This window comes from Hemicordylus capensis, chromosome 1 (genome assembly GCF_027244095.1).
Source record: "Hemicordylus capensis ecotype Gifberg chromosome 1, rHemCap1.1.pri, whole genome shotgun sequence".
Taxonomy (NCBI): Eukaryota; Metazoa; Chordata; class Lepidosauria; order Squamata; family Cordylidae; genus Hemicordylus; species Hemicordylus capensis.
In genome coordinates this window covers 13401835-13424517 of record NC_069657.1, presented here as the reverse complement: position 1 = coordinate 13424517, position 22683 = coordinate 13401835, and the positions used below count along the sequence as shown (strand labels likewise).

Sequence of the window (22683 nt, the reverse complement as noted above, 5' to 3'; positions counted from 1 at the left end):
CATACTCTGTCGGAGGAGGCCATGGTAAACCCCTCCTGTATACTACCAAAGACAATCACAAGACTATGTGGCTGCCAGGAGTTGACACCGACTCGAAGGCACACTTTCCCATTGCCCACTTCATTAAGGACTTTATTGGCAGCCAATGTAGCTCTTTCAAAATAGGGATAATATGGTCTTTGAGGGACACCCCAGAGGCAGGGGTGTGCATGGGACCGCTTAATTCAGTTCGAACTCAATTTTAACGGAATTGCAGATCCACAAGTCAGTTCTGGAGGCTTGTAAAGGGGAATCCTGGCAACTAAAATAGGGCTGAAAGGTGGGTGTGGGCAGGAGGTCACTCTACATGTGGTGGCAGCTCCTTGGTGCCAATTTGGTTTGCTAGCACTACCATTTGGTACCTATTCTATTGATTCCCCAAATGAGAATGTATATTTTGATTGTCATTCAATAAATGTTTAGAATTGTGCATTAGAATCTTCTTGTCTCCCTTTGGTATCGTTCCCACATCCTCGTCTGGGTCAGCCCTTGCTGCCAAGGGTCCCGCTGTGGACATGTGTCTTGCCTTACGTACTGTAACAACATGTTCATGTAAACATGGGGATGAAACCACATTTCTTAATAGAGTTGATCAGGTTTCTGTCTCCCCTCATGCATGGCTTTAAAGACCAACTATCTTCATCGGCTTTAATGATGCAAAACACACAGTGTTCTACCAGATGTGTTGGTACAAAGCAACGCTATCAGATAAGAGACATGGACGGGGGACGACAACACATGACTGGTATCCCTAGGAACCAGAATCTGCAGCAAGAAGTGCTACCCATCTTTATCCTACATTTATTTATATAGCACCATCTGTGAATATGCTGCTTTACAAAGAGGGAGAAAATAGTTCAGTTTAGGACAGGGACCAAAGTAAAAATAGATAGAAGTGAGAGAGAAACAGGGGAGAGAAGCAGAAGTAGGGATAAGCTGGAGAAGAACATGCAATTTCCCCCCTCATACACAGAATTTAGACTTAATTAGTACTAGCCTTAATACTAGGGGGTTGGGCCAAAGGCGTCATGGAAAGGGACGGGGGCCACTACTCAGTGGGAGAGCATCCGTTTTGCATGCAAAACGTCCCAGCTTTAATCCCTGGCAGTGTCTCCAGGTAGGCTAGGAAAGATTCCTACCTGCAGCCTTGGAGAGTCACTCTCAGTCATGCAGACAATACTGAGCTAGTTGGGCCAAAACGTGGAGTCATTGGAGGGAGCAGAACACCTCTGGATGGGTGAGGGTAGTGCAGCTGGATACGTGACAGCCACCGCCAGGGATATGTCAGGGGAAGGCTACAGGGGCATTCAAGTCTCTGCAAATAAGCACCTATGGCACAAATTGTACATGCTGTACTACCTCCATAATTCAGAGGAGAATCAAGACCAGATGGGAAGCTTAAAAACAAACATCCATTTGGCTGGAATCAGGTTCTCACTAACAGAGGGAAGAGCTACATAAGAAACACAGGGTTGCCTCTGTGAATGGCAGTCCTGTATCAAGTTCTTCCATTTCCAATTGCTTTATTAGTTGTACTGCCTGTGAGTCGCCCCAAGCAGTATTGGACTGGAGGAGTGGGAGACAACCCTTTTAAATGGACGATTCCTCAACATCGAGAATAACCAACACCCGGCCCTGGTGTCACTAAGCAGCTGCCTCCCAGCCAGCATCGTGGTATCAGGGCACGAGGCAAGCTATACTACATGTTAAGCGAGGAGAGAGAAATTCAGCACAGGGCTTCTGGTTTGGGCAGCAGCCCCGCTTCTGTACCCAGTTGGCAGCAGGTCTCCCCGTGACATCAGAGAGTAGCAGGATGCATTGTATCGGGGGCATAGGGAGCTCACCAGCAGCCATGGGGCAAGCTCTTGCCGATGGCTCCCTCCTTCCCATTGCTTGTCTCGTGTGTGCACGTGTATGAGTGTGCACCAGCCACATGCCTGCATATGTCACATGCAGGGGCCGTGGCCATCACAGGCATCATAGGCCACGCTGCCCTTCTGCCGTTCCCATTTGTTGAAGTGCTATTTGGCAGGGATGTGCCCAGAACCAGTTCTGGCTCACGGTGGCCATTTTGGAGGCCACTTGCATGCCCAGGTCACCGAACATGCCCGGTCTGGTTTGAGTCCAGACCAGACTCAAACCGAACTAGGCCAACCAGTTTTGCGCAGCAGTGGCCCAAGGGTGTCCATCCCCCTTTGGTCCAGAGTAGCTGCACCTGCACTTGTTCTCCTAGGCACAAATCCAGTCATAGGAATATACATTCCCCCTCCCCCTCATTTACCCCCCTCCCTTTTATGATGTAAACTGCTTTGTGAACCCCTTTGTTGAAAAGTGGCATACAAATATGAAGAATCCCACAAAAGATGCAAATGGGGATCACTAATGTGCATTTTGAAATTAATTAAAATTCTGTTGTTCAGAAAGGGGCTTATAAGTCATGTCTTTAGGATTGCAATGAACCAGTGAGTTCAGGTGGGAGTCCAAAATGCAATGGATTCCATGGTAGTTATAGTTTTGGCAAGAACTGATTTGTCAAAAGCATGGGAACCATGAAAGCTCAATACATCAGGATCTCTCAAACCTGGGTCCCCAGATGATGTTGCAGGACTACAGCTCCCATCATCCCCAGCCATAATGGGCTGATGGGAACTGAAGTGTAACAACATCTTGAGATCCAAGTCTGAGAAACCCTGCATAGTATGGCTCTGATTCCTCAGGGATTTTATGGGGGGGCGGGGTATGTGTCACCATCTGGTGAGGAAGAGTTGTTGCTTAACCCCAAGTTAAAGCTAGTACAATAAGTGTGGTGGGATGACATCAACTTACCCTTCCTGCTTTCTACCAAAGAAGATGTTTGACCATTCCAGGTGTGTGGAAGGTTCTTCTTTGGTTTGGAGCAGTAGTGCTCCTCTTCTTCAGGGATAGTGGGGAGGGGTTCCATGGGCTGGTAGCCCCTGTAGCTTTGGCAGACTCCATGGGATGTGGAAGCATCATCATCCAGATATTGCTCTGAGAAGACAAGGCTGTTCCTGTCTTTCTCTGGCCAATAAAGACCCAAGTCCGAAGCACAGGAAGACTCTAGAGAAGCAGGGTCATAACAGGATGATGAAAAGCGATCCGACCCCTCACTCTCCTGGCTCAAGCTGCTTTCATCTTCTGAAGCTTCTGAGTAGCGTTCGTAAGACCCCTCACTGTCTTCAAACTCCTCGTCCCCCTCTTGGTCCGAATGGTGATCCACTTTGCTTCCCAGATTGATCAAGGAAGAGGATAAGGAATCCCCTGCTTGCTGGAGAGCCTCATACACCCGAGACATCCAGGAGGAAAGAGGCTGGAAGAAACTCTGAACATCCTGCGAGGACATGTTTTGTGTTGTGTTTTTATACACCGTGAACCAGAAATCGGATGATCATGAACTCCATCTTGACAGCATGCCAATCTCAGTTCTGCGAGCTACAGAATAAGCATTATAAGATATTACCATAAAGCACCCATTCTTTTGACCTTCTTGTTCACCACTAAAATCACCCAGGAGAGTAAGAGAGTGAGAGCACGAGAGAGAGAGAGAGCGTTTGCACGTGCCCCTAGCAGAAAGTGGAGGGAGTTTCAGCCCAAGCTGCGGACAGAACCATGGAGTCACCAAAAGTGAGAGCAAAGGATGAATATCAAGAAAGCCTATAATTTTGTAGCAGATGCATCTAAATCAAAACTACTGTGGTCAGCCCCAGCCCCAGACCATAAGAACACTGGCTAAGCACTCCACATATCAACAATCACATTTATTTATTGTTACAATGATATAGCGCCTTTCAGAAGAAATCTCAAGGTGGCTCACAACATCTATGAATATATATATACTGCTTTTCAACAAAAGTTCTCAAAGTGGTTTACACAGAAAAATAAGCATTAACAAAAATAAGTGGTGGTTCCGTTCCTCATCCCAAAAGGGCTTGCAGTCTAAAAACAAAAGATAATGGTAGACACCAGCAACAGCCACGGGAGAAATGCTCTGTTGGGGCTGGTCAGCTGTAGGGATGTGCGGACTGGTGCGGCGGTCCGGTCCAGGGGTTCGTAAGAGCGAGCAGCCGCCATTTTGGCAGCCACCGCGCATGCGCAAATTCCCTCTGCGAGGCCATGACCCCTCTTTCAGGCCTCTGTAAGAGCAAGCAGCCACTCGCTCCTACAGAGGCCCAAAAGGGCCAAAAATAGTTCACTTACCCGGCCGCGGCGGTGATGAGGAAGGCCAGCAGGGGGAGAGGGAACCCGCGTGGAATCCCCCCCCCCCACGGCTTCAGCAAGCCCCCCGAAGTGGCTACAGGTACTTCCTTGGCTTAAAAAAAAATCGTGGACCGGTCCGAGACCAGACCAGACCGGGGGGTGGCTGTCGATGGGGGGCCGGACCGAACCGGCCTGGTTCCGTTCGAGGCCGGTCCAGCCTCAAAACGAACCGAGCCAGACAGTTCCATGCACACCCCTAGTCAGCTGCTCTCCCCCTGCTAAATATTATAAGAGAACCATCACAAAGGTGCCTCTTTGCTCAGTTAGCAGTAGCAGGAGTTAGCACTATACAATCTCTCTTTTTTAAAGTGTCTATATAATTTTTAAAACGTTATCTACCATGGGCCAAATCAGATGATCGTTCCTCCAATCCAGGTCATGTGAGGCAGCTGGAGCTCTCAAAGGCAGCCTGCCAATGAAAACTAAGATAAGCCAGCAAGAGCCCCCTCCCTCCCTGGATCTTTAGGCCAGCCCCGCTCTGGAGATGGCACCTGAGCCAGTCTGCCTTTCCTGTCAGAAGGGAAGCCCGGAGTCGTCAGAGAAGCCTTCAGTCTTTGGAGCTTATTCAATAAGTATTCAATACTTATCACTACGTTGCTTGCAGCAAGGCTAAATGCTGGCTCTACCACAGCGGGTTTTTGAGCCAACCTTGGTGGTTGAATCTTTGGAGCTCAGCTCTGGCACAGGGTTGCCTCTGTTCCTGGGGACAGGTGAAGAAGCGGGGTCTAAGGAATGACCTTTGGCCCCTGTGGCTGGAGATGCTGGGAGTTGGCATCCAACATTTTGGGGGGCCCCTGGTTTAGCTTGCATGCTGTTTTTATTGCTCTTCATCTTTGAAAGTCAGAGTCCTTGGGCACGGAAGAATGGGATACACATTTATTCAAACAAAATAAAACTAACTAACTGAATCTGAGTAGGTGAAAAGAGCCAAATGAATTGACCAAGCATGCTGAGATACTCTATTTATATCCCACACTTCATCCTAAGACCCCAGGGCAGGTAACAAGAAGATAAAAACAATTCAATAAAAACAGAAACACAGAACAGCTAAAAGGACTGCTCATGGGTCAAAAGCCTGGATAAGGGCCATCTGAGAGTTGCCCCAGGAGGGAAGGGTAAACCCCAAGAAGCTGCTTCTTTGGCAAAGAAGTGCAGTGCATTGTTGGTTAAAGGGCTGAGAACCTAATAGAACATACTAGTCTGGGCAGTCTTCACTTTCTTCCTAAAGGCTGGGGGAGAGCGAGCCATGCAGGTCTCAGCTGAGAGCGAGTTCTACAGCCTGGGGGTAATCACCAAGAAGGCCCTGTTCCATGTGCTCAACCAACGGGCCTCAGCAGGTGTCAGCACACAGAGCAGAGCCCTCCCCAGCCTGTCTAGTCAGGTGGGTAGATTCAACTGGGAGCAGAGGGGCCCTAAGGTACCCATGGCCCAAGTTGTTGTCGCTGTTCCCCCAGTACAAAATGCTCCAGAGTTTCAAACAGACCTATCGAGCAATCTGAAATCCAGGTGAGATTTAACCAAATAACTGATTCACCGATGATTAACAACAGGAAAGAACAGATGTGCTCAAGATATTAATCTCCTATTTACATGTTCCTCTTGTTTTATTTCCCTGTTCTGTTTTTCTATATGGTAGAAGAATGTCAACTATTAATTACTGCTCTTCATAGAATAGTTTGGGCAGAACAAAACATAGAGGAGGAAGTAAACTCTGTTGTATAAATCTGAGATCAGTTGCTCATCCACTGCTACGAGCTGTTTCTAGAAGACAACGATAACAAGCCTGCCTGCAACTGCTTATTTATAATGGGCTAGGCCAATGGGCTAATTCCCAACCTGTGGTCCTCCAGATGTTGCTGAACCACAACTCCCATCATCCCCAGCCTCAATAAGTTGTAGCTGGGGAGGCTGGGAATTGTAGTCCAGCCAGCACCTGGAGGACCAGAGGTTGAGAACCCCTGGGCTAGTGGATGCCAGGAGTCAATCAAGAAGTATGGCTGGGTTTAGTCACCACCGTGACCCTTGCTGCCCACAGGTGAAAGTGAACTCTGGTATTAGAGGAAAGGGCCCTGAGCTCAGTGGTAGAGCACATGTTTTGCACACAGAGGGTCCTGGTTTCTACCCTTGGCATTTCCAGTTAAAAAGATCTCTGGCAGCAGAACTAGGAAAGTTCCCTGCCTGAGACTTTAGAGCCGCTGCAGTTTGAATGCACAATGCCAGGCTCTATAGACCTAGATTTGACTATGTGAGGCAACGTCATGACACTCAGGGCCCCTTTGGGTGATATCTTACCGGCCCACGTAACGGGAACAGGGATGTGCTGAGAGCACGTCTACCAGAACATCTTCAGCACAAGACATCCAACACTCTTCCGGCATGTCATTGTAAGCTGCCCCAAGCAGCAATGTGCTGGAGGGGCAGGATATACATATTTTAAATACAATTAAAATGTCCCTTTATCATACTGGGATGGGCTGTTCATCCAGAGCAGCCATTCGGATGCAGCCCACCCCAACACAACAATGCGACATGCCGGGAGGACACTGGACATCTTGCGTGGAAGACATCCCACCGGGCACATTCTTGCACATCCCCTTCCTGATGTCATGGACTGACAAGGTATCCTCTGAACCAGCCACTGTCAGCACAGGAGAGTCTTCACCATCAATGCTAGAATATCAGAAGTTCCAGAAAGAGAACAGCTTGATGCTGGACTCCCATGAAGGACTGGCACCCAAGGCAATAATTTCCCTTCCATCCAATGGATAGGCTGAATCTTACTCAAGAAAATTTCATTCTTCCATTGAATGAAACTTTCAGATCCCCAAGGGAATTGGTGTCCTACTACTACAAATATTTCTATACTGCTTTTTGACAAAAAGTTCCCAAAGTGGTTTACACACACACACACACACACACACACACACACACACTTAAAATGGCTTCCGATCCCCAAAGGGCTCACAATCTAAAAAAGAAACATCAGACAGACACCAGCAACAGCCACTGGAGGGATGCTGTGCTGGGGATGGAAAGGGCCAGTTGCTCTCCCCCTGCTCAATAAAGAGAATCGCCACTTTTTAAAAGTTGCCTCTTTCCTAGCTTTGCTAACAAACAGTTTGCAACCACGAGGCAGCCGCTCAACGTGAGTTGGCCTTTAAAGTAATGATATGACATCTGACCGCATACCAAGCGTGTTTACATACAGAGCTTAGAAAGGCCAAGCCCTGCACAAAGAAGCCCAGAGAATGATATCTGAAATGAAGTAATTCCACCTAAAACTAAGCCAGAGAACCTGGATAGACCACCTCAAAACCCACATGAAGACAACACTCTATGGAGTGCTTAACACAATAGCAATAAGGAAAGAGAGCTATAGGAACATTTCAGCTCAAGGCAGACAATATTGTTAAAGACGGTTGAGAGTGGTTTTGGAGTGGTGTGTTTTGCTTCCCTAAACACACTTTCCTTTGTTGTCCCACCATCAGCTTTGGTGAAACAGAGGTTTTCAGGTTTTTGAAACAATACAAAGATCTGTAAGACTTTCTTCACAGAGTGAAAGTGGGTGCACACCAAACAGCAAACCCTCCTTCAAACTACCTTCAATTTTCTGAAAAAGAAAACCAGGGATAACTTGAGAGAAATGCTTGTTTATGATGGAGATGGAGTTCCAGTGCATCGACCTTTTTCACCAACTATCCTAATGACCACTAGTAAGGGTCTCAAGCATGACTTGACCCATTAGCTAAGCAGGCTCTGCCCTGGTTGCAGAGCGGGGGCCACGCGGCCCCCGCTCGGGAGCTAAATTACCACCCCCGTGTCTGATGTCAGACGCAGGGGGGGGGGGTGTCGGGGCCGCTCTCACAGCCCTGATTGGTCAGTGGTCTGGGTTCTTTGAACCCGTTGGCCCAATGGTGGCGCCACCCCTGAGTGTGAGCACTGTGAGATATTCCCCTTAGGGGATGGAGCCGCTCTGGGAAGAGCAGAAGGTTCCAAGTTCCCTCCCTGGCAGCATCTCCAAGATAGGGCTGAGAGAGACTCCTGCCTGAAACCTTGGAGAAGTCACTGCCAGTCTGTGAAGACAATACTGAGCTAGATAGACCAATGGTCTGACTCAGTATATAGCAGCTTCCTATGTTCCTATTGTATTTTTTTAGGGAGAGGAGAGCTGGTCTTGTGGTAGCAAGCATAGCTAAGCAGGGTCTGCCCTGGTTGCATATGAATGGGAGATGAGAAGTGTGAGCACTGGAAGATATTCCCTTCAGGGGATGAAGCTGCTCTGGGAAGAGCAGAAGGTTTCAAGTTCCCTCCCTGGCTTCTCCAAGATAGGGCTGAGGGAGATTCCTGCCTGCAACCTTGAAGAAGCCGCTGCCAGTCTGTGAAGACAATACTGAGCTAGATAGACCAATAGTCTAACTCGGTATATGGCAGCTTCCTATGTTCCTATGTGTACCTGACCCTGCTTGCCTCTGCTCTATGACCCCCCTGCTTTGACTCCTCGGGTACATCCTGTAGTGAGTCAGTCATCTTCCTTTCCTCCTCTTCCTACCTATTCATTATGTAGCTGATAGATAGGATAGATCTCCATGCGTGTTACTCTAAATAGCTGCAAAAACTAAACTCTGCACTCTGTACTGGAGTGGGAGCTTCCTTGGTGCTTTGCTAAATAATCACAAACCCCAACGGTTTATCTTAAGCAGGCCTTGGTGCCAAGCAACAAGGGAATCAGAACCGGGAAAGCAGAAATGGGAGGAGAGCTGGTCTACTGCTAACAAGCATGAATTGTCCCCTTTGCTGAGCAAAGTCTGCCCTGGTTTGCATTTGAATGGGGGACTATATGTGTGAGCACTTTAGCACTTTAGCAATAGCACTTTACATTTATATGCCGCTCTATAGCTGGAAGCTCTCTAAGCGGTTTACAATGATTTAGCATATTGCCCCCCAACATTCTGGGTACTCATTTTACCGACCTCGGAAGGATGGAAGGCTAAGAACCTTGAGCCCCTGGTCGGGATCGAACTTGTAACCTTCTGGTTATGGGCGGCAGTTTTACCACTGCGCCACCAGGCGCACCACCACCAAAACTGATATTCCCCTCAGGGGATGGGGCCGCTCTGGGAAGAGCCCCTTCCTGCTTGCACACAGAAGGTTCCAAGTTCTCTCCCTGGCAACTCCAGATAGGGCTGAGAGAGACTCCTGCCTGCAGCCTTGGAGAAGTCGCTGCCAGTCTGTGCAGAGAATGCTGAGCTAGATGGACCAATGGTCTGGCTCAGTAGAAGGCAGCTTCCTATGTTCCCAACTATACAACATCCAGGCTGTTTCTGGAACATCCTTCATTACCATTATCACATACCCTTGAACTATCCCAACCTGGCTCCAAGGTTGTTAGGGAATGAACTAGGATGCCACAGCACAGAAGACTGGTTTACCATTAAGGCTGGAATGGGGACTACCAGATCTCAAAAGCCTACAATGTCCTCTATTGTGTCACATTAATTAAGACCCAGTGTACTACAGCCCTCTGGAGGGTTCTCTGCAATTATTTCTCCCTTTTCCACGAAGACTCTTTGGTTATACTGTTCCTTTCATAATTGCTCAGGCAATTCGACTCCCACAATTCTAATCAGGGCTTCGGCAGCCAGATGTGCACTTCAGGACCATGACCAAACACGTGGTTGCTTGGCCTGCTAATAAGTTCCCTGGCTGGCACATCCAGTAGAGACCACTGGGTGTCATGTCATCTTTACCCCCTTGCAGTGCTTTCTCACAAGGAAGCAACCTTCCTCTATCCCAGTACTGCACAACTTTGGCCTTCCAGCTGTTGTTGGACTACAACTCCCATCATCCCCAGCCACAGTACTCATTCATCAGGGATGATGGGAGTTGTAGTCTTCTGCAGGAGGACCAAAGTTGTGCAGCCCTGCTCTACCCCAGAGAACTCCACTTCCCTGCTCAAGCAGCACGTGAGCTAATTTTGAGACCCCAAACATGCACAGGGCAGGAAGTGAGGCACTGACTAGGTTCCTTCTCACACTAGCACTGACAAAGATAAAGGTTCATTGCACAAGGTCAGCTCAGTCACAGCACTTTTTAACAAGAGACAGTTTTCATGTTTTGCTGAGAGTTGTCAAGTGACTGACGTATATGTATGAATAAGGTTGTCTCTTAAATTCAGGACCAGATGGGTGCGGGCAGTCACGTCCAATGTATTCATACAAATCAGACCTGACCTCAATCACTCATGCTTTGGTGACATCCAGACGGGACTACTGCAATGCGTTCTATGCAGGGCTGCCCTTGAAGACGGTTCGGAAGCTACATTTGGTCCAGAATGCTGCTGCAAGGATGCTCGTCAGTGCAAGTCACTTCACAAGTGTTACACCCTTCCTGTGGCGACTTCACTGGTTAACAATCTGCTTCTGGGCTAGATTCAAGGTGCTGCTCTTGATCTTTAAAGCCCCACATGTCTTGGGACCAGGGTACCTGTCATTCACCCATATGAACCTGCCAGAGCTCTCCATTCAGCATCTCAGGCCCTGCTCATGGCCCTGCCACTAAGGGATATTTTTATTTATTTTATTTAACACATTTCTATACCGTCCAAAACTTGCATCTCTGGGCAGTTTACAATTTAAATCATTCAAACATTAAAATCAATTCAACAATTAAAATCATTTAAACATTGAAATGATTAACACTAAAATCAGTTAAAACCAAACATTAGAAGTATTACAACTATGAATCTAATTAAAAGCCTGGGTGAATAAATGTGTCTTCAGTGCCTTTTAAAAAGTTGCCAGAGATGGGGAGGCTCTGATTTCAACAGGGAGTGCATTCCAAAGCCCAGGGCCCATCCCCAAGTAGCCGCAAGATGAGCTGGTGGCAACCACAGACGAACCTCTCCAGACGATCTTAACGGACGATGGGGATCATGATAAAGAAGACGTTCTCTTAAATACCCAGGGCCAAAGCTGTTTAGGGCTTTATAGGTAATAACCAGCACTTTGTATTTTGCCCGGAAATGTATCGGCAGCTAGTGTAGCTCTTTCAATACAGGAGTAATATGGTCTCTCCGAGATGACCCAGAGACCAACTTGGCTGCCGCATTCTGGACCAACTGCAGTTTTCTGGCTACATACAAAGGCAGCCCCACATAGAGCGCATTGCAGTAGTCCAGCCTGGAGGTTACCAGCATATGTACCACCGTTCTGAGGTCGTTCATCTCAAGAAATGGATGCAGCTGACGTATCAGCCAAAGCTGATAGAAAGCACCTCTGGCCACCACCTCAACCTGGGACACCAGGGAGAAGTTCAGATCCAGAAGCACCCCCAGACTGTGTACCTGTTCCTTCTGAGGGAGTGTAACCCCATCCAGAACTGACAGATCAAATTCATCTTTCGACCCCGCACAATGAGTACCTCCGTCTATCTGGATTCAGGCTCAGTTTGTTATCCCTCATCCAGCCCATTACTGCTTCCAGGCAAGCATTTAGGGAGGTTATGCCTTCTCTCGATGAGGCTGACATGGAGAAATAAATTTGGGTGTCATCAGCATACTGATAATACCCTTCACCAAACAGCCTGATTATCTCTCCCAGCAGTTTCATGTCGATGTTAAACAATATCAGAGATAATATGGAGCCCTGAGGGACGCCATACAAAAGTTCAGATTTTGAATAACAGTCTCTAAGAGACACCATCTGGAATTTTCCCCATGAGGTAGGAGCAGAACCACTGCAAAGCAGTGCATCCCACCCCCAATTCCCTCAGATGTTCCAGAAGGGTCCTATTGTCAATAGTATCAAAGGTCGCCAAGAGATCCAAAAGGACCAACAGAGTCACACTCCCTCTGTCAATTCCCAATTGGAGATTATTCATCAGGCTGACCAAGGCAGTCTCCACCCCACAGCCCACCCAAAAGCCAGTATGAAATGGGTCTAGATAATCAGTTTCCTCCAAGACTGCCTGGAGCTGGGAGGCCACCAGCTTCTCAATCACCTTGCCCAACTCAACTCTGAGGAATCCAAGGCAGGCTTCTTCAGAAGCGGTCTAATGATTGCCTCCTTAAGACAATGAGGCCTCCTGCCCTCCCTCAGAGAAGCAGTGATAATCTCTACCAAGCTCTCTACAACAGCTTCCTTGCCAGATTTTATAAGCCATGCCAGGCAAGGATCAAGAGGGCCAGTGGTAGCCTGTACCATTCCAAGCAACCTGTCCACATCCTCAGAAGTCACGAACTGAAACTGATCCAGGGTCATCACATAAGAGGAGCTGCTGGACACCTCGGCATCAGACTCTGTAATGACTGTGGAGTGTGAATCTAAGCTGGCCCAAATACGAGAACTTTTGTCCATAAAACCTCATTAAAAACATCACAGTGAGTAACTGTTGGTTCCAAGTACTGATTCAAGGGGGAAGGGGGACACACTAGCCCCTTCACAACCCTGAACAACTCCGCCAGACATGAACTTGCAGATCTGATACAGGTGGGAAAGAATTGCTTCTTTGCCGCATGTATCACCTGAGCATACAGTATTTGGCTGGTGGGCAGGGTGGATAAAAATCAATGATTAAAAAAATAATAATCCAAAAAACTTGATTTTTTTTTATTTAAAGTGGATTTTTTTAAAAAATAAAATGCTTTTTGAGGGAAAAATCTATCTAAAGATAGTTTTCTATTTAATATACACTATCGTCCAAAGGTATTCATCATGAAATAAGGATTAGTTTTTAATTATGTCGCATGAGGCTGTATATAGGCAATGTTTAAACTGTTTGGTAAATTAATTCCATTAATCCATTCACAATGTCCTGCTCTTCCAGAGGTTTCTGTAAGATTATTTTGGGCAATTTTTCTATCAAGAAGAGGACCAAAAATGAAACCTTCATCCGGTTGTAAATATTAAGATTATACCGGCAAGAATGAATCTTTATGTAAAAAACCATGATTTAAATCTAGTCTTACTGACTAGTGATTTAAATCATGATTTAAATAGATTTGATTTAAATCAAATCCACCCTGCTGGCGGGAACCAGAAACAGGGCCTTTTGGGTTGTGGCCCCTCAGCTTTGGAATGCCCTCCCATAACAGCAGGCCTGCTGCCAGGCCTACAGGCCAAGGTAGTCCAGCATCCTGTTTCACACACTGGTCCAGCAGATACCTCTGGGAAGCCCACAGGCATGCCCTCTCTCCTGCTGTTGCTCCCCTGCACGTGATACTTAGAGGCATCTTGCCTTTTAGTCAAGTGTTTTAATCTGGAAAGCGCCCAGGCTGTTGGCTGTCACCACATCTTGTGGCAGAGAATTCCATAGGTTAATTATGTGTTGTGTAAAAAGCACTTTCTTTTGTCGGTCCTAAATTCCTTGGCAATGAGTTTCATGGGACGACCCCATGTTCTAGTGTTATGCAAGAGGGAGAAAATTATCTCTCTCCACCCCATGCATAATTTTATAAACCTCTATCATGTCACTACTCAGTCATTTTTTTCTAAACTAAAAAACTCCAGGTCTTGTAGCCTTGCCTCATAAGAATGGTGCTCTAGGCCACGATCATCTTGGTTGCCCTCTTCTGTACCTTCTCCAGTTCTATAATGTCCTTTTTTGAAGAATGGTGACCAGAACTGTATCCAGTAATCCAAATGTGGCCACACACCATAGATTAGTATAAGGGCATTATGATATTAGCAGTTATTTTCAATCCCCTTCTGAATGATTCCAAGCATGGAATTGGCCTTTTTCACAGCTGCCACACACTGAGTCGACACTTTCAATGAGCTGTCCACCACGACCCCAAGATCTCTCTCCCGGTTAGTCACCGACAGCTCAGACCCCGTCAGCATATATGGAAAGTGGGGAGAGAGATTGCCTCAATATGCATAACTTTACACTTGCCATCATTGAAACACATCTGCCATTTTGTCACCCACTCCCCCAGTGTGGAGAAACCCTTTTGGAGCTCCTTGCAATCTGTTTTGGATTTCACTACCCTAAATAGTTTGGTGTCATCTGCAAATTTGGCCACCTCACTGCTTACCCCAACTTCTAGATCATTTAAGAATAAATTAAAAAACACCAGTCCCAGTACAGATCCCTAGGGGACCCCACTTTTTACTTCCGTCCAAGAACTGTCCATTTATTCCTACCCCACTGTTTCCTGTCCTTCAACCAGTTACCAGTCTACACATGAACCTGTCTCTTTATCCCATGACTGATAAGTTTTCTCAAGAGTCTTTGATGAGGAACTTTGTCGAAAGCTTTTCGGAAGTCCAGAAATACTATGTTAACAGGATCACCATTATCCACATGCCTGTTGACACTCTCAAAGAACTCCAAAAGGTTGGTGAGAAGATTTACCTTTGCAGAAGTCATGTTGGTTCTCTCCCAGCAGGGCCTGTTCTTCTATGTGCTTAACAACTTTATCTTTGAGAATGTTTTCTATCAATTTGCCCAGCACAGACCTTAACCTAGCTGGCCTGTAATTTCCCAGATCCCACTGGATTCCTTTTTGAAAATTGATGTTACACTAGCTACTTTTTAGTCTTCTGGTACAGAACCTGATTGTGGGGATAAGTTATATATTTTAGCAAGGAAGTCAGCAATTTCACCTTTGAGTTCTTTAAGGATTCTTGGGTAGATGTCATATGGCCCTGACAATTTCTTAATTTTTCAAGACTGTTTAGAATATCATCTGTCATCACCTCTCTATCTGACTCAGTTCTCTGAGTCAGCACCTCTGACCTTGAGGTGCTTGGTTCAGGCACAGGTATATGCTCAATATCCTCTGCCATGAAAACAGATGCAGAGAACTCATTTAGCTTCTCAGCAATTTCTATATCCTCCTTAATAATCCCAGCCAGTCGATCCGATGAAACAGTTTGCATAGCAGCAGTTTGATCTGAATTCAGACAGAAGTACCGCATGCGGTCTCCGCACACCTCTAACCTCAAAGGACTTTCCATCTGGGGCAGAGCTCGCAGCTCCTGATTTCAACAATGGATGATGTGCCTTGCTTAATTGTGTGTTTCCTTGGTTTGCTGACACAAACAGAAGTTCTGGTCATGTGCCTTCCAACCCACTCCCAAGTGGTGTTTACAAGCCTATTGACTCGTCTGCAGTCAAGCCAGCTTCATGGTCAGGTGGAGATTTGAACCCAAGTCTTTCCAGTCTTAGTCCAACACTCTAACCACTGTACTATGCTGGCTCTCAGTGTCCCAAAAAACCTCTGACTCCTGTTGCCCATTTTCACAAGAAGAACAATATTTTCCCTCTTGAATTTCCCCTTAGGAACATAGGAAGCTGCCTTATACCGAGTCAGACCATTGGCCCATATAGCTCAGTATTGCCTACACAGGCTGGCAGCGGCTTCTCCTAGGTTGCAGGCAGGAGTTTCTCTCGGCCCTATCTGGAGATGACAGGGAGGGAACTTAGAGCCTTCTGCGTGCAAACATGAAGATCCTCTTCCCAGAGCAGACCAGTCCCCTAATGGGAATATCTCACAGTGCTCATACATGTAGTCTCCCATTCAAATGCAAACCAGGGCATAGCCTGCTTAGCAAAGGGAACTATTCATCCTTGCTACCACAAGACAAGCTCTCCTCCCTTAGACCAGCTCTCCTCCCTTAACACATTCCAGTTCTCTACTAATATACATACAAACCTAGTGCAACCTGTGGTTAGAGCCAATATTAGCCTTTCCATTTTATAGCCACATTCTCAAGGTTTTATTCATCAGTCATAAGAGAATTACTTAGAAATGCAAATTGTGACAGCAGAAATACAAGCCCCTCTCCCTCCCCTCCTCCCACTTTACTTGGTTTTAAAGCCTGCCGTGTTTATTAATAATTCACATTTTTTAAAAGCTTCGGTAAATATATGTTTGCATGATCGTCTGTGGCAGTTCCAAAGAGCGTCAACACCCACACACAGTTAAGGAAAGATGTTGTCATTTAAAAGGCCTGGCATTGCAGTCCTTGTCGGAAGGGCGGGGTGGGGGAGGAAGAGAAAAGAAAAAGAGAAATAGCAAGACTTTAAAAACATCTTACAAAAGGAATCTTTGAACAGGAGCAGATCCACCTTTCTGTAAGTTTGAGAGTATGGCAGAGAACAGAACAAAGGAATGCAACTCAGGTGCAAGCAGCACATCTCTGAAAGTGGGCATACATCAGGGCTGTGCTCCTCTCCAGTTCCCCCAGACCCAACTATCCTGTCTGCGGAACCATTCAACATCCACTCATCACATTTAATGGGCACCTAAGTGCATGCAAAGTGTGTCGGCCAGGGGAGTGCACCGCAAAATAACTGCCTCTTTGCATTCTGTAAATGCTGATTCGTTTTCAAAAGGTTCATTTTCCATTTGCTTTCATTTTATTCCATTCATGTTCAGCGGGTTAAGGGGGAGAAACTGAACTCTTAATTTGGAAATGTAGTTCTCTGCAGGGACGGCAAAATGCAGCCACCTCCTGGAAGCACACACACACACACACCTCTTTTTTTACCCATATGCCCCAGGATGTAGCATCCATACAGATGGTAATGCTAACCCTTCACTGCCTGTCACACAATTGTGCAAACGATAATGAAAGCCTCAGCAAACAACAACAACAACAACAACAAAACCTCTTTTAACTGCCTAGCTTGGAGCTGGTTTTTAGATCACCCTGTCATGGTGGCACCATCAAGACGCCAATTTCACCATCATGACGCCAATTTCACAGGCTTGCCTGTGTGGAAGGGCTGGGGAAGATCTAAGACAGGCCTGCTCAGCTTTGCGCCCCTCCACTGTTTTTTGACTACATCTCCCATAATCCCCAGCCACAGTGCCCAATAGCCAGAGATTATGGGAGATGTGAGCCAACATCTGCAGGAGGGCCGAAGTTGAGCAGCCCTGATCTCAGAGCACAGAGCTACATCATTTCACATGCAATACTCTTCCATGATCCAGTGCAGAGTAAGCCAACCACAGAGAGAAGTCAGGAGATATACACACATTCACAAACCAGCCCCAATAGACCTGATAGATTTTGCCAGGGAAGATCCCTCATGGATTACAGCCAATAGCCTTATTGTGCTCAAAAAATATAAAATAAAAAATAAAGCAGATAAAGAATCTTATTTCCTAGCCACAAATCTCCCAGGAGTTTGACAAAAGGTCTCCCAATCTTGCCTTTTCATTTTGACTCAAGTACTCTTTTACTTTTACCAAGGATAACGGGTAAATTGGCTTCTACCAAACTAAAATGCACCAGAACAAGTCACAGGCTCATCACATGCTCAGACAGGTTAACACAGGGTGTACACAGATGTAACCAGATGTTTTCCACCTTGGGTGTCCATACGTTGTTGGGCTACAAATCCCATCAGCTCCATCCAAAATGGCCAAGGCCAATGTGCCTGGGGATGATGCTAGTGGTAGCCCAGCATTCAAAGGACCCACGGTTGAGAACACCTGCCTTAAAAGGAAGGGATCAAGACAAGGCTGTGTGTCTCTGGCAACCATGCCAGCTTCTCATCATCATCTTCTCAGCGTTTTTGATAAGACTTATTTACCAGCATATTTACCAGCAAGTTGAATGCTAGTTGGGCTGACTGCCTTGTCTCTCCCCAAGAGAGTTCCAGACAAGTTTTTAAAATAATATACAGGAGGCCCTCATGATCCACAGTTTTGCAGAATGTGGTTTCCTGCATCCATGGAAGGGTCTTAGAGACCTAGCTTCTTTCTCTGTGGTACAAAAAACAGGCTATTTTGCCTATCCATGGTTCATTAATGGCCAGAGGCTTCTAGTGTCATTTCCTGCTGCCATTTTGGAGCATGGAGCCATTTTGTGGCTCTTTTTTGCAAAAAAAAAAAAAAAAGTGAAAATTTGTGGGGAAGTGGAGGGTTGTGGGCGGGAGCTTTGGAGACCTTGAGAGCAAGGTCTTGTGCTTTTCTCCTCTTATTTCTCCCCCACACACACACTTTTTGGTGTCAGGAACGTAACCTCTGGATTCTAATGAGGTAATCTTTCTTTATTCACTGTTTCTATATTTACGCCTACAGGAGACAACGGAACCTCAGGGCCTCCTGTATATGTATTATATATATTATAGTTTTTCAAAGCCTTATTTGTAGGTTTAAGCAATCAGTTTATTCTGCCTTATTTTGGAAACAAAGGAAAAATGGAAATCCAGTTTTTAAATGCTGCAAATGCGCTCTGGAGCAGGGGAGGATTCGTGATGTCATAAAGCAGCAGCCAATGACAGCACGGACTTCCAGAGCCTGCTGCAAACTAGCAGGCTCTTTTTCTCCCAACCTCAGCTCTAGAGAGGGCCAGCTGTGTTGGACAATAATGTGATGAGTGTGCTCCCAGAATGCAATCACTTTCCTTTTTCTGTATGGCTGTATATGCTGTTTGTACACAACTCAATGCACCAGAAGGAGAGCATCCATCACCAAGCAGAAGGCAGTCTTAAACAAACACCAGCAGCTTCCCAGGTGGTTCATGCAGGATGCTCCCAAGCACTGCCTCCCCTCCATGGCATGAAGATAAAAATAGATATTTAAATTTATTCTTGCAGTTGTCATTGGTCCAGCAAATATAGTGGATCTTTGAAACCCATGAGCAGCAGTTCTGATCACTTTAAAGTTTTGCATGCAACCAAGAGCAGAAATATAAGATTATTAGCATCTCTTTTCAAATCAGTAAGGTTTAGTACTGAAGAAAAAAGTTCAGGGATATTTAGAGGCTTACCAAGGCCCTCGTGAACGCCGGTCTTCTCTTTGTAGTGCTTCCGTTTCCCTCGTTGCTCCAAGCAGCGGAGACCCCCAATCTTTTCAAAACAGAGCTTCTTGTTGATGAAGAGGAAGAGGACTGCAAGCAGGACAATGAAGACCCCAACAGCGGAGAGGAACCCAATTGCTTCAGGAGTAACTGGCAACCAAAAACAGAGAGAAGAGAAAGCCACACATTCAACTGGGGCTGTATGGAAGAGTCCAGCCACAATGGCAAGAATGACAGGTTAGAAAAAAAACATGTTGCCAGTCACATGTTTGCTGGTATGAGAATGAAAAGGGGCATTTTTAGGGGAATCAGCCTTAACCCTAGGGCCGCCCCATCCACTAGGCAGACCTAGGTTGTGGCAGCTCTCGTGAGAGTTTGCAAGCAGAAGCACCTGACTGGGCAGTAGGATTCCATATGCAGATAGGGGGGAGGAGCCTGTGATGCTTAAGGTCAGTTGGAATGCAACTGTTACTGGTCGGAAGATGTTCTTGATTGTAGAGAAGAGGAATCTATCCATCTATCTATCTATCTAAAGCAGGGGTTCTTAACCCTGGACCCCTAGATGTTGTTGGACGACAACTCCCATCATCTCCAGACATGGCCTTTGTGGCTGAGGATGATGGGAGTTGTCGTCCAACAACATCTGAGGGCCCAAGGTTAAGAAACCCTGATCTAAAGAATAGTGGGCAGGGGTCTGCGAAGAGAGGGGTCAAGAGGGAGGAAAGAGCCCCTTCAGGAGAAGGAGGCTGCCGTTGTGTGAATTAGAGGAGGAAACAAGATGAACAAGATCGGTTAACTCAGGGGGGGGGGAGGGAGGAAAGAAAGACAGAGGGGACGAGCGAGTGGAGGAGAGGGGAAGAGAGAAAGAAGGGAGGGTGAGTGACGGGTCTGAGTCTGTCATTGGTCGGAGGGGAACGAGCAGCTGTGGCGGCAGCAAGGAAGGGCCCAGTCAACCACTGCTGCTGTTTGGGGATACTGAGGCCATTGACGGAGGGAGGGAGGCAGGCAGGCAAGGGACAGGCCCAGGCCTGTCAGAGGCCTGAGGGGAATGAAGGGCTATGGTGGTGGTGGCAGCAGCAAGGAAGGGCCTGGTCAGCCACTGCTGCTGCTGCTGCTCCTGGAGGGAGGAGCAGGAGCGGGGCTCAGGTGAGGGTGGGGAGATCTCTGGGGATAGGGGGCTGCAGCTTGGCCAATAGGCGCTAGCAACGCTGCAGCCGTGACCAAGAGAGGTGAGGGAGATGGAAGCAATGGGATGGAGGAGGAGGAGCAGGAGTGCGGCTCAGGTGAGAGTGGAGAGATCTCTGAGGTGAGGGGGGCTGTGCCAGGTGGTGAGGGGAGCAATCAAGCACTAGTATGCAGATGCACTACGCGGGTTAAGCTAGTAAGAATATAATACTGCACCCTGCAATGCAAAGACTTGAACATTCTGCACCCCAAAAGACACTGAGGTCATTCACACAATCAAAAACTGTGTTCTACCCAGGTTTGAGAATTGGGTGTGCTCCCAATTGTTGGCTGTGTGGAAGCAAGGCAAGAGGAAAACTGGGTTAGAAGTGATTGTGTAGAAGCAAGGTGGGAGGATAAACTTCCCCATTTTTCCTCCTACCTTGCTTCCGCGCAATCACATCTACCCAGGTTTTCCTCTTGCTTTGCCTCCACACAACCAAAAATTGGGAGCACACCAGGCTCCCAAACCCGGGTAGAACACAGTTTTTGATTGTGTGAATGACCTCACAGTCTTCTTTGGAGAAGCTACTGACAGTCGTGTATAGACAATACTGAGCTAGATGACCAATGGTCTGACTCAGTATATGGCTACGTCCTATGTTCCAACAACACCACTTCAAACATCCCTGTGACTATGTACAGCGATGCAATCTTCTTGCACTGGCGCAACTAGTCAACAAAGAACATATCTCCCTAAGCTATGTTAGGGTACAATTGTCTGTAATATATCTAAGCTGATTCTGTCCTCTAGATGAAGAGGGCACACAGAGAAATCCTTCAGCAGCAAAAAGGAGGTGGGGGATTTAGTATATGGTGGAGAGCAGAAACCGACGATTCTCAGAGGCGGCCCTTTTGTAAGTAGTGAGTCCTTTGATTCCAGTTTATCCCCAGCTTTGGGGTGGGAGTTGGGGCAGAGATAATAAGGGTGCAGCCCCTGATACTTTTTCAATTACAAACCCACCACCACACAATCAGTATACCATAAGCTGCCTGTTTTATACCATCTGTGCTAATTGCACTTCATTATACATTTCAAGCAAAGCACCATTTCTCTGCTGGTTCCTATGGCACCCTTCACAAGCAGTGGCTAATTATACAGTGTGTACATGCACGCAGACACACACACAAACAGGACAGCATACCAAAAGAGCTGTTGCGTGGGCAGGCGCTCTGTGGAAAAGCTGTGTGTGGCAGACTTGTGTGTGATATTCCCACTGACATAGTAAAAGTTTTAGGAACATAGGAAGCTGCCTTGTACAGAGTCAGGCCATTGGTCCATCTAGCTTAGTATTGTCTACACTGACAGGAAGCAGCTCTCCAAGATTCCAGGCAGGCGTCTCTCTCAACCCTACCTGGAGATGCTGCCAGGGATGGAACCTGGGACCTTCTGCATGCCAAGCAGATGCTCTGCCAGTGAGCCATGGCACATCCTTTCCCATTTACTTCCACTGGGGCATCCACAGCAGCAGGGGGTTGCTTGCCATAGTCAACTACTCTTTCCAGTTTCTGCTGGCTGAAGTCTTGGCTCCGCTTCCCAACCCTCTCTCATATGATATGGGCTCTTTGGCAAAACCCATTAGGGACTATCATATGAACATAGATGAAGCTGCCTCCTACTGAGACTTGCTCTATCTAGCTCAGGGTTACTGCTGCTACTTACTACTATTTATATAATGCTCTTAAAGAAACAGTTCACAATGCATTTTACGAGAACAACTGTGAGATAGTGTGCATCTTATTATTAATAATAAGAGGGTCTGATGATAATAAGTACTGCCTACATTGGGTGGTTTTATACAACCTCTGGTCTACTCTAGAACATAGCAACCTTGGTGGATCAGGTCCACCATCCTGTTTCCCGCAGTGGCCCACCAGACGCCCCTGGGAAGCCCATAGAAGAGGTGAGGCCATGCCCCCTCTCCTGCTGTTGCTCCCCTGCATCTGGTATTTAGAGGCATCTTGCCTCTGAGGCTGGAGGTGGCCTGTAGCCATCAAGGCCAGTAGCTATTGGTCCTCCATGCCCTCTGCTCTGATTGGAAGCTGCTCTTCAAAGTCTCAGGCAAAGAGAGGCCTCTCCCACGCCCTGCTTGCTGAGATCTCCTAATGGTAGATGGTGAGGAATGAACCTGGGGCCTTCCGCATGCACAACCCCCATGCCCCGCCAGTGAGTTGCAGGGGCCCTCCAGCCCCCTCAGCACACTATCCAGGTCCCCCCCTCCCTCCAACTTGTGACATTTCGTCAAGTGCCGCTCACACACTTTCCCAAGCTTATCTCTCCAGCGTTCAGAGTAGAAAGAACTGGCTTCTGTCCAAACGCAGAACGCTCCAAAGGAGGCTTATTAAAAGCAAACGGAACAGCACACAGCTGTTTCTAACAAAAATGTGG

The 22683-nt window shown here is 47.0% G+C and overlaps 1 protein-coding gene across 9 annotated transcripts in view; it reads right to left on the bottom strand.

The window, feature by feature from the left end:
• SYT16 (synaptotagmin 16) overlaps positions 1-22683 on the bottom strand; it is a 130666-nt gene that overhangs the window by 51121 nt on the left and 56862 nt on the right. For 4 of the 9 annotated variants that reach the window (XM_053284465.1, XM_053284466.1, XM_053284464.1 and 1 more), the window contains 2 exons: positions 19041-19220; positions 2866-3489 (listed from right to left, as the gene is read on the bottom strand). In XM_053284465.1, coding sequence (XP_053140440.1) covers positions 2866-3400 — 535 coding nt within the window. In that variant the 5' untranslated portion in view covers positions 3401-3489; positions 19041-19220. Of the gene's footprint in view, positions 1-2865; positions 3490-19040; positions 19221-22555; positions 22633-22683 lie in introns of those variants that run through there. The other 5 variants (XM_053284471.1, XM_053284470.1, XM_053284469.1 and 2 more) reach the window with 2 other exon arrangements.